The sequence below is a fragment of the Furipterus horrens genome, unplaced genomic scaffold (genome assembly GCF_987537825.1).
Source record: "Furipterus horrens unplaced genomic scaffold, mFurHor1.1.pri manual_scaffold_8, whole genome shotgun sequence".
NCBI classification, from domain to species: domain Eukaryota; kingdom Metazoa; phylum Chordata; class Mammalia; order Chiroptera; family Furipteridae; genus Furipterus; species Furipterus horrens.
In genome coordinates, this window is record NW_028327178.1 from 87305559 (window position 1) to 87321819 (window position 16261).

General features: G+C 50.8%; 1 protein-coding gene across 1 annotated transcript; it reads left to right on the plus strand.

The window, feature by feature from the left end:
• Nucleotides 1–668: 668 nt before the first annotated feature.
• DDRGK1 (DDRGK domain containing 1) lies at nucleotides 669–15728 on the plus strand. Its single transcript, XM_090286114.1, has 9 exons — nucleotides 669–829; nucleotides 2051–2254; nucleotides 5296–5405; nucleotides 5655–5756; nucleotides 9593–9715; nucleotides 10085–10123; nucleotides 12699–12755; nucleotides 13297–13345; nucleotides 13708–15728. The coding sequence occupies exons 1-9, from the start codon at nucleotides 739–741 to the stop codon at nucleotides 13872–13874; spliced, it is 942 nt and encodes a 313-aa protein (XP_090142240.1). The 5' UTR covers nucleotides 669–738; the 3' UTR covers nucleotides 13875–15728.
• Nucleotides 15729–16261: the final 533 nt, after the last annotated feature.

Consider the following 16261-nt stretch of genomic DNA (forward strand, 5'->3'; position numbering starts at 1 on the left):
TTAAGAAACGTATAAAATTGGCAGGTCTTAATACAAAAACATATCCCTATTTAAATGGACGATTTGGTCTCTCCCCCTCAGCCTTTCAACAAAATCAAATGCCACAGATACACGCAAAGTTCTGCCCTTAACTTCATCCATCTTCTTATCTCCCCAAAGGTAATTGTTGTCCTGAGTTTGGTGTGTATTATTCCCAAGTACTTTTTGTACTTTTTCCACATTGTGTGTATGTTTCCATAAACACTACATGGTATTGTTCAGTGCTCTAAAGACATATATTAATGTTGTCACACTGCATATAACTGTTTGTAATAACTTCCACTTAATATGTTTTTTTATGGCCCCAAAATTAATTTTTTAAAAGATTTTATTCATTTATTTTTAGCGAGAGGGGAAGGGAGGTAGAAAGAGTGAGAGTAACATCGTGTGAGAGAGACACCACGCCCCCAACTGGGGACCTGGCCCGCAACCCAGGCGTGTGCACTGACTGGGAATCGAACATACGATTCTTCAGTTTGCAGGCCGGCATTCAGACCACTGAGCCACACCAACCAGGCTCCAAATTTTATTTTAAAATAAAAAATTAAGGTCTCTGTGAAACGTGCGGCCTGGGCGGGGTCCAGACTGGTGGGCGGGGTCTACAATAGGAAACGGGAGGAGTCACAGGGGCGTTGGGCGGGGCCTGGGAGATCTCGGGCCTCAGGGTGGACGAGCAGGTACCATCTGGAAGCCGTCGTTATGGTGGCCCCCGTGGTGTACGTAGTGGCGGCTGCTCTGCTTGTCGGCCTTATTCTCTTCCTGACTCGCAGACAGGGCCGAGTGGCAGCAGGTAGGGGATGCCGCCGCGCCAGGGCTGGTGGGGCCCCGCTCTCTGACCTGAGCCGTGGTAGGCCGTGGCGTCGCGACTCCTGCGCATGCGCAGTGACGCCCTGCGGCGCTGACGAAGAGCTAGCCGCTGAGCTAGTTCGAGTTCTTGAACTTACGTGCGCGACTGGGGACCGGTTGGGAGCAGGAGCCTCAGTGTCGGCACCCGCGACTGCATGGCTGCGTGCTACACCTTACTCCCCGGCCCGAAAGACACCCTCACCCCACCCCTCACCTTGCCCCTTAGTAATGCAGATGTACACACGCAAAGAGGCTAGGCTCTGGCGGACACACGCCGCCATCTCTTTTTGGGGCGACCCCCGTCCGAGCCCATTGGAAAGAAGTCGCAGGAATTTCCATCCCACCCAGGCTGGCTCCAGAGCCGGTGCCAAGAAGGGAGCACTAGAGTATCTTCTGCCTACCCATGAGCTGGAGAGAGCACGAGGCAGCTCCAGGGAACTGCCTGAAGCTCTCTCCTTTCCACCCAAGGAGACACCCGTGCACCCTTCTCCCTGTTCTGCACCCTGATCAGAAGGCTATGTCTTTCATCTGCCAGGACATAGAACAGATAGACCCGTTATTCCCCACCCCACCCCCTTTTCTTGTCAGCATATGGCTTTGTATATAATGTCCTTCCCCCTCTCTGGGCACACAAGCTACTTGAGAGCACCTGCATGCTCTAAGGGCAGGAGAGAGAAACTGAGGTAAGGCAGATAGCCATCAAATCTTCCTGGGAGGAAAGACAGCCCCCAGGTGGGCTCTCTGGTTGCAATGCCAGATAAAACCATGGTAGATGGTATTAGGCAAGAAAGAAATGCAGTCCTGCAGTGGGGCATTTGCGTGAGGTCTGGAGAGGTCAGAGTGGGCTTCCTGGAGGAGTTCGAGCTTCAGCGCCATCTTGCTCCATCAAGGTAGCAATCTCTTGACGGGTCAGCTAGAAAGGTAGGACCTTCAAGGGAAAGGTATCAACACAGGCAGGAGGGAAAGAGTGATCTTGCTGCATAGGGTCAAGGTGTGAGTCTGGGTTGTAAAGGCCTCAATGGTCTGAGGAGTTGGGATTTGTGCTGTGTCCATCAGGAGCCTGGAGGAAGTTGAGTAGAGGAGGATGAGGCTTCTAGGATGTTGCTCCCTTGCCATCAGGTAGGTGGGCTGCTGGACTACATTATGGTTCCTCTCTTCCCTACAGACACCCAAGAGTCACTGCACGATGAAGAGCTGGTCATAGCAGGCCGAGCGGCCCAGCCTCGGCCCCTGGAGCCTGAGGAGCAGAGGGCTGGAGTTAGACCCCGGCGCCGCAGGGACTTGGGCAGTCGTCTGCAGGCCCAGCGTCAAGCCCAGCGATTGGCCAGGTCTGAGGTGGATGAAAATGAAGAGGAGGCCGTCATCCCAGGTGAGCAGGTCCACATCCTAGAGGGGAAGAGAACTGGGTTAGGGAATGAGAGGACCCCAAAAGCTTGTTGGAAGAGCAAGGTGTGAAGCCACAGTGTGGGAGGAATGTCTGGGAGCCATAGGATGGAGGATGGCCAGACTTAGGAACCGGTCTTTGGTCCTAGGGACCAGAAGTTCTGGATCCTGACCCTATTCCATTGAACCAACACCCTCTTCCTTCATCTTGGTTCTCAGTGTCCAAGCAGGAAGGCAGGGGTCTTTAGATTGACTGGGGGAGTTCCTTAGTTCACTCATTATATCCCAGCACTCTTCCTGTGGGCATACTCATTCCTGGCTGAGAGCTTCTGCAGTCCCTGGAGTGGGGTTGCCCAAAAGAAGAGTTTGAGGATAAAGATATTCTTTTTTTTTTTTTAATATGTTTTATTGATTATGTTGTTACAGTTGTCCCAATTTCTTTTCCCTCTGCTCCCCTCCACCCAGTGACCCCCCCCCTCCCGTTGTCCCTCACCCCTTGGTCCATGCCTATTGGTGTGCATATAGTTCTTCTCAACTTCGTCCTGTCTACTCTACTCCCTCCTACTATGCTTCTTAATTCCTGTACCATCTCCCTCCCTTTCCTCCCTTCCCCGTCCCCACTTACCTCCCCCCCCATAATGTTCCCCATACCTATAATTCCTTTTCCACTCTCATTGCCTACTTAGCTTGCCTTTGTTTTGATTCCCTAGCTTCTGTTGTTGGTTGTTGTGATACCGTTTTCATTTTAATGTTCATAGTTTTGCTCCTCCTTCTTCTAAACAAGTCCCTTTTACATTTCATATAACAGTGGTTTGGATCTAACGAACTCCTTCAGTTTTATTTTGTCCTGGAAGCACTTTCTCTGCCCTTCTATCCTGAATGACAGCTTCGCTGGATAGAGTAATCGTGGCTGTAGGTTTTTGCTTTTCATTACTTTGAATATTTCTTGCCAGTCCCTTCTTGCCTGCAGAGTCTCCTTTGAGAAATCAGCTGATAGTCTAATTGGGACCCCTTTGTACATAATTCTCTTCTTCTCTCTTGCTGCTTTTAAGATTCTCTCTTTATCTTTAATTTTTGACATTTTGATTATAATGTGTCTTGGAGTGGTTCTCCCTGGGTCCAGTTTTTCTGGAACTCTCTGTGCTTCCTGGACCTGTAAGTCTATTTCCTTCCCCAAGTTAGGGAAGTTCTGCTTCATTATTTTTTCACATAATTTTTCAATTTCTAGTTTTCACCTTCTGATAACCCTATAATTAGGATGTTCGCTCTTTTATAGTTATCACAGAGGTTTCTGAGCTTCTCCTCATTTTCCCCACTTTTTGTTTTTTCTTTCTGCACTGGTTGACTGTTTGTTCCTTCCCTGTGTTCCAATTTGTTGATTTGATCCCTGGTTTTCCTTCCCTCACCACTTCATTCATATGTGTTTTCGTTCATTTCAACAGGACTAGTCTTCATTCCTTTCCTGTCTTGATTAAGTCCCGCTGTTATTTCTGTAAGCTGTCTTATAACTATAGCTCTGAACTGAGCCTCAGAAAGATTACCTGTTTGTCTGTTAATTCATGTATTTGCTTTCTGGTCAGCTGCATGATTGGGATCTTTATCATTATTCCTGCCATCCTGGCAGTTTTTTGCTTTCTGGGTGGGGCTGTCACACTTCCTACACTATAGGGGACAGAGCCCTGTGCACTCATCACTACTGGGCTACCCTTCTCACTGCGCTGTGGCGTTTTTTGTGGGGGCAGAGGTCCAAGATGGATTCCTGCCTTTCACTCTCCGCTGAGAGACTGGGAGCCTCCTCCTCCATCCCCATCCCCTCCAGCCCTCATAGTCTGAGGCAATGGGGGTCTGCCTTCCCTGGTGTTGGAATCATGAGCTGACGGGTTTGGTCTGCAGCTGGGACTGCTCCCCAGGCACTTCTCGCCTCCCCTTAAATATGGGTGTCTGTGCTTACCACAGTCCCGCCGCCGGTCACTGCTGCTGCTGCTGCCAGCACAGCTTGACCTCTCTGCCCCGGCTTCGCCTCTCCTACCCGTCCGGATGAGCACCACTTGTTTATAACTTCATACGTTGGACTTCCATGTAGCTTTATTGTCTGGGACTTCTGGTTATTTCTGGTTTTGTGGTAGTTGTAGGCCTTCTTAGTTGTGGAGGAAGATGGAGCGTGTCAGTCTAGGCCTCCATCTTGGCCGAAAATCTAAAGATATTCTTTTGACAGAGGCCTTTATTTCCCTGGTACTGGGAGACCAACAGAGCCCTTGGGATCAATCATAAGAAAGAATATCTCCTCTCCAGTGCTCCATAGCTGTCTTGAGGCTGAGGAAGAGGCATTTGGGGCTTTTACCCTTGTACCCTTGGAAATCAGCCCCTTTGGCTCAAAAGAGAGGCCCTCTGTTGCACCATCCCTCCTGTCTCAGACTTGGAATCTAACATCCTTGCTGCTAAGGAATCAGCAGGTCTTTATAACTTTAAGAGTTTTTGGCCCTAGGGTAATCCTGGGTTTTGGGCTGTCTTATTGCCTTGAGTCTGGTGGGTCAAAGGGATAATCCTGGCCAGGGATTGAGTCCAGAACCCTCAGCAGTTCCAGACCACAGTGAGGATGATTTGAGATTTGAGGGGGAGGGAGACCTGTGGATAAAATTCCCCTGGGGCTATTCTTCCCTGGAGCTTTGGCTTAGATACAGAAAGCAGAGAACTGCAAGCCCAGACAGCCCTGTCTGTGATTTGCAGACATTCAGATACTAGAACTTGGCGCCTCGCTCTATGGCTATGCGGCATCTGTAGTTGTCATCTCTCCCCTTGTCCCGTGGTCCCCTTACCCCACCACCGCCTCTAACACATGCACACTTAGGGTTTGAATTTCTTCATTCATGGCACATGCCTCTGGAGGGCAGAGCTGAGCTGATGATATTTGCAGGTGGGTAGAAGGGGAACCACCCATGAGGGCACAGAGATAAGGGGTAGAGTGGATCCATCACCATTGGTCGTCTCTAGCCAGGACCTGAAGTTTCCTTCTCTGATCACACTCAGCTCATGAGGAAGAAAGCGAGAAGCCAGCAGAAACTCACCTGTCAGGGAAAATTGGAGCCAAGAAACTACGGAAGCTGGAGGAAAAACAAGCACGAAAAGCCCAGCGTGAGGCAAGCAGGAGTGGGCTGCAGCTCTGGGAAGTGGGAAAGGGCCCTGCCTTCCCTGTCCCATAGGGAACACCCTCCCATTGAGGCTCTTTGCATGCTGGGCTGGTGTTCGCTGCTTCCCTAGCTTTGTCTCCCGCAGCCTTGGTCTGTGGCCTGGTCCAGGCATTGCCTGTTCTTCACCCTGGCCTGTTTGGGAGGTGGGCAAGCTCTAGCTGGGTGTAGGGATGTGTGCCTATGAAGGCCTCTCCTCAGGCAGAGGAGGCTGAGCGTGAGGAGCGGAAACGCCTTGAGTCCCAGCGTGAGGCAGAGTGGAAGAAGGAGGAGGAGCGGCTTCGGCTAGAGGAGGAACAGAAGGTAAGACTCACCCCAGATCCTGACTTCTGACACCTGACCAGGCAGCCTTGTTTCCCATGCAGCTCCCCAACTCCTTGAACCCAGAAGATGGGCCATAGACCAGGTGCAGGGACAGGCCCTAGTTTACTTGGTCCCTGGGCTTTCGGTGCAGCCTGTGTAGAGCTGCCACTGAACAGCAGAGCCTGAGATGGGAGTTTCATGTATGTGATATATTGAACATACCTGGAGTACTTGAAAAACATTGAGTTAGTGAGAGTGGCCAGAGCAGGATAAGCAAGGAGAGGGTCATAGAGGTAAGGGGAGACCCGGGCTGGTGTGGCCCAGTGGATTGAGTGCCAGCCTGCGAACCAAAAGGTCACTGGTTTGATTCCCAGTCAGGGCACATGCCTGCGTTGCAGGCCAGGTCCCTGGTTGGGGGCGTGCGAGAGGAAACCAGTCCCTCGAACATCGATGTTTCTCTCCTTTCTTTCTCCCTCCCTTCCCCTCTCTCTGAAAATAAGTAAATAAAATCTTAAAAAAAAAAAAAAAAAAAAGGAGGTGGGGGGGTGTCTGGATCCTGAGAGCCTTGAGGCTGTTATAGGTCATTGTGTGAGATGGTGGCCTCTGCCTGAACCAGGTCCTTCTTCAGGGCCTGGCATAGAGGAGATGCTCAGGGATGGGGGCCACCCACTGCAATAAAAGTGGTTAATGAGCATTTGTTTGCCAGATACTTCCTTTCTTCTGAGAACCAGGTGCCTAAGAAAGGGCCCAAAGATGTGATGTGATATAGGGTGAGAGCCTGGGCTGCCCCAGCTGGGAAGACCCCAGGGCTTGGTGCCTTTGGGCTCTGACTGGCCTATTGTCCAGGGGTGCTGGATGGGAGAAAGCCTCACTATGGGTGCTCTAGCAAATGGACCAGAACACAGCAGAGGGGAGGCATTAGCAGAGAGCGTTTTGCACCTTTATGAATATTGACTCTGCCTAATGCACCTTCGGTATCCTGGGGCTCTTCGCCCCCTCAGTTTCCTCTGTTATTAACACCTTACCTTATTGTGGCATATTTCTTGCAACTAATGTAGATGCATTATTATTAAGTAAACCCCACAAATTATTCAGATTTTACTACTTTTCCCCCAATATCCTTTTTATAATTAATTAATTTTTTAAAAATTGATTTTAGAGAGAGAATGAGTAAGAGAGAGAGACAGAGACAGAGACATTGATTTGTTGTTCCACTTTTTAAGTATTCATTGATTGATCCTTGTATGTTCCCTGATTGGGGATTGAACCCACAACCTTGGTGTATCAGGATGATGCTCCAACCAACTGAGCTACCCAGCCAGGGGCCCAGTATCCTTTTTCTTTTCCAGGATACCGCATTACGCTTAGTTGTCATGTCTTTTCAGCCTCCTCTGGGCTGTGACAGTTTCTCAGATTTGCTTTTGATGATCTTGATTGTTGTGAGGAATAGTGGAAAAGTATTTTTTATATAATATTTTTTAAAGATTTTATTTATTTTTAGAGAGAGAGGAAGGAAGGGAGAAAGAGAGGGAGAGAAACATTGATACGTAAGAGATACATTGATTGGTTGCCTCTTGTACTCCCCCAACCGGGGACCTAGCCCACAACCCAGGCATGTACCCTGACTGGGAATCGAACTGGTGACCTTTTGGTTTGCAGGCTGGTGCTCAATTCACTGAGCCACACCAGCCAGGACTTGGGAAAGTATTTTGTAGAATGTTCCTCAGTTTGTGCTTGGCTGATGTTTTCCTCATGGTGAGACTGGGGTTATGGATTTCTGGGAGGAAGGTCACATGTGAAGTGCCATCTTCAACACAGTGTATCAGTGGTACATGTTATCAACTTGACTTGTCACTAGTGATGTTATCCTAGATCACCTAGGGTGTTTGTCAATTTCCTACTGTAGTGTTACTCCCCCCTTTTCATACTTCTTCAGAAACAAGTCACTCCACAGCCCACACTTCAGGGGTGGGGAGTTATATCTACCTCCTCGAGAGGAGAGCATTTACAAAAGTATTTGGAATTCTTTTCTGCAGAAGATTTATCTTCTCTATTTATATATGCAATTGTTTATTTTTATCTACATGGATTTATGACTTTATTTTGTACTTTGTCTTATAATCTAATACTATTTTATTTTGTTGCTGAGGTTGTTCCAACCTTGGCCATTAGGAGCTCTTTGGCCATTAGGAGCTGGCTCCTGTATACCTTTGACATATTTCATTGTTTTCTTACTCTTGGTACTGAGAGATGCTCTGGCTCGTCCTGTATATTCCCTGTCCCTGCTTGAGCTTCATGTTTTAAAAATACCTTTCTGAGAGCTCTGGAAAATGGGTTAGGTTGTGGGGAGGTTGTTGTACCAGGTGGTGATGGAGTGACATGGATGGACTGAGAAGCTTTCTGGAAGTTAATGAAATAAGTGTTACATGGGACCTCATTTCTGACTGGGGCAGCTGGCCAGGTGGCTGTGTGACTCACTGAGCTAGGGACTCAGGAGGAGGACCAGACATGTGGGGAGTAGATCACAAGGTCTTTCTGGAACATCAGTCAATTTGAGGGGCCTGTGTGATGGCCCAGTGGGTGTGTCACGTGGGCTACTGTGTGCCTGGGAATAGAGATTTGGGCAGGGATACAGCTGTGGCAGTCACTGGCGAGGAAGTGCTTGTTGATTATGTGGGCATGGAGAGGGAATGGAAGAGGGGGAAGGGACAGGGCTGAGTGATGGAGGAGGTGGAAAGAATGGCCTGAGGAGCTGGAGGAAGTTCGGGAGAGGGTAGTCTGGAAGCCAAGGGAAGGAAGAGGGAGTGGTCAGCTCTGCCCAATGCCACTGGGAGGACCGGGATGTGAGGCCTGCTGGTTGTGCCTAGGATTTGGTGGGATTAAGGGCATGGATGAGACTGGAGCAGGAGTTGTTTCAGAGGAGCTGGGTATGCAGAAGCCAGATTAGAATGGGCCAGAGGGATGAATGGATGGATAGTGAGGAAGTGGACCGTGGGTGTTTGTTTGAACATGACAGGAGAGAGAGGGAGGGGTCACTGGAGGTTATTGTGGGTGGGGCTATGGTGGGGCTTCAAGGAGAGGGAGGCCAAGCAACATTTGTCTGGGGAGTGATGAACTGATGATTTTGCCCTGGCTGGTTTAGCTCAGTGGATTGAGCGTCGGCCTGCGAGCTAAGTGTCGCTGGTTCGATCTTCCAGTCAGGGTACATCAGAGAAGGAAAACTCTGACTCCAAAAAACCTCCGCTGCCTTGCGGCATACCTCTTCAGGGGAAAGGCTAAGGGAGTAAACCCCGACAGAAAATCCGGAGCCGGAGTCCCTAAGGCGGTTTGACGTTGTAGTCAACACCGGCAACTCCTGCGGCGCACCTGAACCCAAGCTGTATCGACTCCGTCTTTCCCTTGGACCCTTCAGCTGCGAAGAGAGGGGGGGTCTGCTGCATGGGCAACAGCAGACCCTCCATATTACCCTGCCCAGGCTCTGTAGCTTCAGCGTCATCGCAAGATGTCGATTCAACACGGGAGGAGACAGATACCATGTCACTCCCGAGTCGGACTGCACAGCCATTCTCGGCGGTGCAGATAGACTCTTAAGAAGCTACACCATCGTCTCTCGAGACGGACAGCTGCCGACGACGACGGATGAACTGATGAGGAGTGGATCCTCTGCCTTCTGTTCAGCATGGGGGCCAGAGAGATGAGGTCTTAAAGGAGCTCTGTCCCCAAGAAAGGGCTGAGCTGTGTGACCTGGTGCCCTGCTGGGGCAGCAGGGATCAGGACAGGGATGGGGTGGGCACCTGTGCCCAGGTACCTGACTCTTGCCCACTCTGTGTCCACAGGAGGAGGAGGAGAGGAAAGCCCGGGAGGAGCAGGCCCAGCGAGAGCATGAGGAGTACCTGAAACTGAAGGAGGCCTTCGTGGTGGAGGAGGAGGGTGTGGGCGAGACCATGACTGAGGAGCAGGTGGGCCTGCCACTCCTACAAAACCCTCCCTGCACCCACCAAGGCGGGCCCTGTGGCAGACCAGACATCCTGCTGCTCCTCCCTGCCTCCCTAGTCAGGCAGTGAGAGATGGGTGGGCATGATGCCCAGCAGGCTTCAGCATTGGGGGGCCTTGGCCTTGGGAGAGGCAACTCCAACACCCTCACTGTGGGGGCTGTGCTGCTTGCCAAAGCAGGTGGCACATGCATGTGGTTGGGTGGGCACCCAAGGAGGCACATAAGCAGGTGGCACTCAGCCAGGCAGGTGGCATTCAGCTGGGCAGGTGGGTAGGCACAGTCCCCTGCAGCCTCCACATGGGGGACACTCACTCTGGTTTCTCTGCTCCTCTAGTCCCACAGTTTCCTGACGGAGTTCATCAACTACATTAAGGTAAGAAGCCAAAGAGCAGAGCCTGGTATCAGCTTCCTGCCTCGTGTGTGTGTGTGTGTGTGTGTGTGTGTGTGTGTGTGTGTGTGTGTGAGATCCATGTTCTTAGGGCCTAGAGAGAGCAGAGCGAAGTAGGGGCTGTAGGAGCTTCACTCCAGGATGAGCAGGAGTGGGCAGCAGGACCAAGAGGGGCTGAACTGCCGGGGTCCTGGCCAGAAGAGTCTCTTCTCCTGGCCCCGGAGGTGGAGAAAGACCTGGGTCCATGTGGGAGGTGTGAGCCTTTGATTCCTTCCTCACACTCAGGGTTTGACAGTTTCCCTGCTCTTCAGACCCCACGCTCAGTGAGTCATTGTGTTTTCAAGTTTCTTCACATGTATTCTCGGTCAGTTCTGTCACACTGAGGCTCTGCTGACATGAAACAAGCATCCCCTGCCATGTGTTCCTGACCTGGAACTTGGGTCTTGGGGGGCGAGGGGGAATAATGCTATTTCCTTTGGAACCTAGGGCGTGGTGGCAGGTGTGTCCCCCTCTGTCTGCGGGTGCTGTGCCAGGTTGCATAAGTATAAGCACTGTCCTGCTCCGCTTTGCTGCTAAGCAACTTCTCGTCTCCCACGAAGGATGTGAGCAGGTTTCAAGAGGAGCGCAGAGGTGCAGAGGCGGCTGAGGGAAAGAGTACAGAGGTAGCGGGGGTGGGGGTGATACTAGGGGGTGCCAAGGAGCCAGGGCTTGCATAATCGTACCCCCACCTTCTGAAAGAAAGCAAAGTTTAGATGCCTCCCAGCAAGGCTGGGCTCACAGCCTGGGGACCAGGGTTTCCCAGGAGGAAGAACGCTTCCTCAGGCTGTGCCCGTTCCCCTCAACGGAGCCCATTCTCCACCCTGGCACACAGGAGTGAGGGCTGCAGCCAGGTGGGACCTCTCACACTTCCCTGCTGCCGTTTGGGACTTTCTGTCCCCATCCACCCAGTGGGCAGCAACATGGTCATGTGTGTCTCCTCCAGGGAGCCCTCCTCCATCAGCTTTAGCTCCCCTTGTCCTCTACAGCAACTGGAGAAAAAGCCCCTTGCTTTCAGTGGCTCTGGAGGAGCCATTTTCTGGTGGTTCTCCAAACTCTTCTGGACCTCAGAGGTCTTTCCAGCCTGTCCTGTCTGATTTTCCCAGAGCTCCTGTCTGCAGGAAAAAGGAGGACTTCCAAAATTTAGCCCACCCGCCTTCCAGGCTCCAAGGGGGTGGACCCTTTTATAGGGTTTCAGAACTGGTGGCACATTTCTGTGTGCAGCAGGGTTTATGTGAAGCGTAGGTCTGACTGTTGTTGTTGGTCGGCCCACTCTCCTTTCTGATCAGGGCTTGGTTGGTTCATTTGTTTTTCCAAGCACATTTTTGGCCTCAGCACCCCTCAGTCTAGGTCAAAAGGGACCACCTGGGGTGATTTCATGCTCCCACTTTGAGCTGTCTATGAGAACCCAGCACCGCCCCTGCTTTGTAGATAGAGGCCAGCTGGCCAGGTCACCTTGGGCTTGCCCATTTCCTGGTTCAACTGCCGCTCCCTCGCCTCGCTGCTTGCACATTCAGTTTGACATTTAGAACAGTCACATGTCATCTCAGCCCAGGTGGTGTCACCATGTCATTCCTCCCCCAGCTCACTTGCTATGAAAGAATCACAGAAACATAAAAGACTGCCTTCTTTCGAGTCCTGTGCTGTCTGTAGGGGAGGCAGGGGCAGGTACTTATGCAGGGCCCAGCAGTGGGCCCTCAGCTGCACCCCCCTGAACTAAACTTTGCTGAGGATTTCAGGAAGCACATGGAATATGACTGTGTACGGAAAGCTCTAAGAGCGAGAACGACAGTTATTTTAAGGGTGGGCCCAGTGCCTTGGATAGTGTGAAGAGGATGGTAAAAAGAAGTGTGGAGATTTCTGGGCCAGGGGCAGTAAGCAAAAGCAAAGTGGGAATGAGCCCTACCGCCTCTGCAGAGGCCCCTGCTTACGGGGCCCTTTTATCTGCTCTCTCCTTGTTCACATTCTTGCCTGTTTCTCCTGCCTGACCATGACCTGGGGGCGGGAGCTGTTTTGGTCACCATTGCATACCCCACACCTTCTCAGTGCATTGTCCTGGCAGGTCCTGAGCAAACACAAATTCTGGTGACAGTTTTTTAAAATAACTTTTGGTGACTATCACCCCCTCCCTTTGTCTTCTGGTGCTTCCCTTTCCAACCTGTCCATGATGTTAAAAATATACAGCTGGCTACACAGAAGGCGGTGGCAGCTGTGCTCAGCTCTCCATGTGTGTGTCTGTGTCAGTGTGGGTGCCAGTCCGGAATGGGGCCTGCGGGCCAGGTGGCGGTTTTAGCTGGATGCCTCCCGCACGCGGGAAGGAGAATTTAGGAGTGTGTGTGTCTTTATATATGGGTGGTTAGGAGAGTGTGTGAGTGAGGGTGTGAGGGGCTCGAGGCTCTTCCCTAGGAATCTGTACAGTGTTGCCCAGCCACCCAAAGCAGACAGAGCAGATCAGATTGCAAACCTGTTTATGCTGAGAGGGATTTGCCCACTCAGCCTCTCTCCCTTTCCTCCCTCTTTGTAGCAGTCCAAGGTTGTGCTCTTGGAGGACCTGGCTTCCCAGGTGGGCCTACGGACTCAGGTAAGCCCTGGCAGGTAGCCTTTTGTTTTGAGTGTGGCCGTGGGATCTGTGTGGCTGTCAGAGGGGGCCTGCGCTGAAGATGGAGAGTTTTGATGCTCCCTCCACCCTGCCTGCAACCAGGTTGGAGCAGAGAGTAGGACTCTCGTAGCATTCCAAGAATCCTGTCTTTCTACTAGATGGGAGAACAAGCAGGGAAGGAAAGAAAAAGTCCCATCTCTCCAGCAGTCCCTGTAACTAATGCAACCAAAACCCAGTTACCTTGACAACTCTTGCAAACAAGCTGTGCCAGCCTTCATGGCCAAATGTCACTGCTGCTCTTCTTCTGGTTGGAAAGGCACTTCTCTTGGGGGTCTTGTAGGGCCCCAGGACCAGAGCCCCTTATTTTCTTCTCCCCTCCAGAGGAGCACAGAGTCACATTGGGTGGGTGAGCAGCCATGGGAGTGGGGAGGAGAAGATTTGGCTGTGGTGGCATGAAGGTTGCAGGTGCCTTTTCTGGGGATGGCAGCACCCGTCTCTGCTCTGAGAATTGTTCTCCTCACAGGACACCATAAACCGAATTCAGGACCTACTGGCTGAAGGGACTCTGACAGGTGAGATAATAAGACTCAATCATTACAGGCCTTGGCCTTGGGGAGTGTCTAGCCACAGGGGGCTCCAGGGACTTGTTGCAGAGGCAGGATGATAACCGAGGGTGGGGCGAACAGTGTGCAATGAGGGACACTGAGCAGGGGGACACAGTTACAAAGAGGACATGCCAAGGCCTGGGGATGGCTCAGGGTGACCAGGGCAGGCATGAAAGCCTGACTTGACACCTAGCTAGATTGGATGCAGCCAGGAAAGGCCAGACACACTTGCAGGGCTCGGAGCCAATTGTGAAGGGGTGGGAGGGCATTCTCAGGCCAGATGGGGAAGGTCCAGAAGAATCAGCTCCACAATCTGTGTGTTCCCACAGGTGTGATTGACGACAGGGGCAAGTTCATCTACATAACCCCGGAGGAACTGGCTGCTGTGGCCAACTTCATCCGACAGCGGGGCCGGGTGTCCATCACCGAGCTTGCCCAGGCCAGCAACTCTCTCATCTCCTGGGGCCAGGAACCCCCTGCCCAGGCTCCCGCCTGACCTAGCCCACCCCTCTTGGACTCAGAGCTGGCATGGCCTACCTGACCATACATCTTTATCCCTCTCCACCATCCTAGGGCAGTGATGTAGTGTGGCCAGGCAGTTCTGGATTAAAGGCCTGTGAGTACTTCTGAGTTTGGTGTGGCATAAGGCCTGGCCTGGGATCCCAGATGAGGGGGTGAAATCTAAGCCTCAGACAATACTGGAGGTGGAGGTCAGGGGGAGGGTGGAGTATCTTACCAAAGGAGATGGAAGCTTCCTTTTTATCAAGCATTCATTCGTTTATTTTTAAAAATATATACCAATAGTCTTTATTATATTCCTTTATACCCTGCAAGCCAGACTCGCAAGGCCTGGAGGAGGTCTTCCCGTCCTTCCTTCTTCCCAGAGTAGAAGTGAGGAATGTCTTGGACCACATGTACCCTAAATGGAGTGGGAGGTCTCACCATTTTTTATATGGATTCAGGAGCCCTAATGAAGACTGAGAGCCCTTAGGGAGACAGTGAATGAGCCGTGCCAAGGAAAGAACCCTAGGGCACCATAACTTCCATTAAGAGGGAGGGAAGGGAGGTCGTGGAGGGTGAGAGGCTGGGCCAGCTGCTTGTGGGGCAGGTGGAAGGAAGAGGAGGACCTACTTGAGCTGGATGGATTGTGCCATGGAGGGGCATTGCTCCATGCATCACATCACATGAATTCAGCTCTACATTTTAGACAAAAATTCTAGATGGTGTGGGCGATTCCACCCACCAGTGGATGTGAGGACCATATGCTCAGGAGTGGGTGTGAGATGGGAGAGATGTGTCTCCTGTAGGGTCAGTCACTCCGGTTCCTGTGGGCTGTTCATGACACAAGCGTACTGCTGTGCTGAGGGTGAGGCATGTGTTTCAGTGTGCATTTCTTAGGCAAGGTGGCTCCTAAACATAAACCACCCATTTCCTCTGATCCCTGGTGGTGGAGGCAGCAGCCTTCTGTTCTGCCCAGGAGGAAGTTCGATGGGGATTGGGAGACAGGACATCAGGTTCCAGGGCAGGGCCTTCCTGAGGGGTTGTCGAGAGTGATTTTGACTCATTTAGTGTCATAAGCATTAACTGTAGAACCTAAATTCCAAGTAAGGTGTGACTTAGCTACTTCTGTCAGCAATGGGCACTTGGAGTGACCCAGAACTAGGAAGGGCCAAATGCATTGTTTGGAAGGCCAGCTGGGAGCCCACAGTCTAGGAGGAGAGGGAAGGAACAGACGTAGGTACCCACAATCTGAGCTAGAAACATAAACTTCCAAAGGGAGAAGAGATGACTTCCTTAGAGCAGTGGTTCTCAGCCCTGTTTGCTCATTAGCATCACATGGGGAGCTTTCAGCAGTCTCCTACCATGTTGTACCTCAAACTCATTTGCTCAGAATCTTGAGGTGGAACCCAGGGAGCATCACTAGGAGATTTAATGTGCAGCCATGGTTGAGAGCCAGTGGAGGAGGTGGGGGTGGGGTGCAGAAGCAGGCCATAAGGTTGCAAATAATTAAAATCCCCATTGGAAGGGGCTTCTTACAGACAAGACATGGCTCCACAGGTCTCTTCTACACTTGATCTTAGCCAAAAGGCCAAGAAACGATTCCACAGGTCTTTTCTATCCATTCCTTCAACCATCCTCAGCCAGGACCGTCCAGTTAGCAAGACAGTCATGTCAGCCTCTTCAGGACACTGCCCACAGGCCAGCAGTGGGGAAAAGGCACATCGATTCCTCACATGCCCTAAGATTCTTTATGTCCCAAGGGCTTAGCATGGAGGGAAAAACCTATAACGCTTTGTGCATTATTTAGTGATCCATCTACTTATTAATAAATCTATCAAATGAGCAATTATTCCAGTAGTAATAAATTAGCATTTTTCTAAATATGTACAAACTGCTTTCATAACTAATAAATGAAAACTTTCAGGTTTAACCACTTACAATTTTTCAAGCATTTAAACATTAATTATTATTTAAATACTTGTAAGCATTTAAAATGTCCAAAGTCAATATATTAACCCTTTGAGTGCCATGTGTAATTGAAATTTGGATCAACATGAGAAAAAAATTATATCAATATATAACCTGAGGTACAAAAAAAGAGAATAAAACATAAAATACAAATTATTCCATCGTTATTTACATTCATAGCCATCAAAAAAAGAGTCACTGGCAGCGATGTTGGCACTTTTGGGAAAATTTGTCAGCGTTGCTCACAGCGACGTTGGCACTCAAAGGGTTAAATTTATTTTAAATGCTTTTGTACCCTAAAATGTAGACCTCTCAGTGTCATCCCATAACTGAAAAGGTGCAGGTTCAGTTTCAGTCAGGGGAAATGCCTAGGTTGTGGGTTAAATCCCCAGTCTGGGCATAGAAGTGTGTGAC